Raw genomic sequence first — 1,664 nt, 5'->3', positions numbered from 1 at the left:
CACTGGTAACTTAACTTCCGGATTGACCGTCCAAATGAGGACATTATGTGGACATCAGGATCTTTGTACTCCTCTAAGGTGTATATCATTGTATTCATGATCCTCCTTGTGCTAATCAGGATCAACGCACTAACCCCCTCGATCTCCTTCCTAACATCACCAAAAACTTCTCTGGTGTACACTGAAGCGACATGTCGTTCAAGACTTCTGAGGCATGTTGTCATGACCGGAACCGAGTTTATGGATTTAAACTAGAGAAGCATTTCCTTATTTCGATATTCACGGGCAACCATATCTAAGCATTGCACCAGCTCCAAAATTGTGTGGCTGAATTTGGAAAACTTGATTACATATGCGTTAATTCCTTCACAGCGGGATGTGGTTCGGTACCCCGCGCAGAACTTGTCACGGAGATAAGCACTTGCCCGCATCTCCTTTTTCTCATACATCTGGCACCACCACCGCTTCTGGCAGAGGCCATAGTCCTCGGCAGCCTGCTCCCATTCCGACTTAAATACATCTGTCGTCATGTCCACGTACAACCACCTTATGAACAGCCCACGTAAATCATCATCCTGGACATTCGATGTGACATTCTTCTCCACATGCCATGCACACAACAGATGCATCGACTCGGGGAGGACTTCAGACACAGCTTTTATCATAGCTTTGTCCCCATCGGTAACCACTACAGATGGCTTCTTGCGACACATGATCTCCATCAAATTCTCCAGCATCCACCGATAGGATGCTAGACTTTCATCATGCAACAACCCAAACCCGAATATGGTGGTCTGCTTATGATTGTTTGATCCAGAGAAAATCACAATAGGTCTCTTGTATTTATTTTTCCTGTAGGTTGAATCGAACGCCAACACATCGCCAAAGTATTGATAATCGACTCTGCTAGATCCGTCGACCCAAATCAGATTCGCTAGCCTGTTGTCAGTAGTCACATTATATTTTGCGATTGCCATGGAGTCTGATTCGGCTTTTCCCTATAGATATACTAATGCAGAATTCGCATCGCCATCAGATATTTTAATGCACCGCATTTTGTCAGCATAGTTATAGACATCCTTCATCAGGAACCCCAACAACAAATATCCCCCGGCCATACCAGCCATGTACCCTACAATCTTAAAGGTCGCAATACCATGTGCTTGCATCCCAACTATCTGACTCTTTGCAACTTCCGTTAACCGACGATGATTGGCAATCAAGTGCACCATTCCTGTCGGTGTTAGGTCGTGATTGTGTTCGGTTACTAACTTCCTAACCTTCCAATACTTATCATTTTTGTCTAAATAAACCGATAACATTGCTTTGCAGTTAGTTATTATTTCTGGTTTGTGTACCCTCATTCTGTCAACCCTGTCGTAGTGTTTACGCTCCCTGGAGCATTCCTTGTTACAAAAAAACCTGTACCTTACAAGATTCCCCTCACGGTCTTTTTCGGAGTCACCCTTTCGCACACCGAATCCATGCAATTTTCCGAAACCCCGATAGAACTCATATGCATTATCAATGTTGTCCCATACCTTCTTAAGGATGTCATTCACGCTTAGTCCGGCAAGGTCTTCCAACTCAGAATTTTCTACATCGTAAGCATCACCATCACTCCCTCCACGATCAGCATCCTCCTGGCTCAAAGACACCTCCAT

At 44.5% G+C, this 1,664-nt stretch overlaps 2 protein-coding genes across 2 annotated transcripts; both read right to left on the bottom strand.

The window, feature by feature from the left end:
- Window positions 1-251: 251 nt before the first annotated feature.
- LOC107485325 (protein FAR-RED ELONGATED HYPOCOTYL 3-like) lies at window positions 252-977 on the bottom strand. The gene has a single exon (XM_016105835.1). The coding sequence runs from the start codon at window positions 975-977 to the stop codon at window positions 252-254; it is 726 nt and encodes a 241-aa protein (XP_015961321.1).
- A 21-nt stretch (window positions 978-998) lies between these two features.
- LOC107485326 (putative protein FAR1-RELATED SEQUENCE 10) lies at window positions 999-1,664 on the bottom strand. Its single transcript, XM_016105836.1, has one exon. The coding sequence runs from the start codon at window positions 1,662-1,664 to the stop codon at window positions 999-1,001; it is 666 nt and encodes a 221-aa protein (XP_015961322.1).

Source organism: Arachis duranensis, chromosome 4 (genome assembly GCF_000817695.3).
Source record: "Arachis duranensis cultivar V14167 chromosome 4, aradu.V14167.gnm2.J7QH, whole genome shotgun sequence".
In the NCBI taxonomy this organism is placed as follows: domain Eukaryota; kingdom Viridiplantae; phylum Streptophyta; class Magnoliopsida; order Fabales; family Fabaceae; genus Arachis; species Arachis duranensis.
This window is presented reverse-complemented; position numbering and strand designations above follow the sequence as displayed.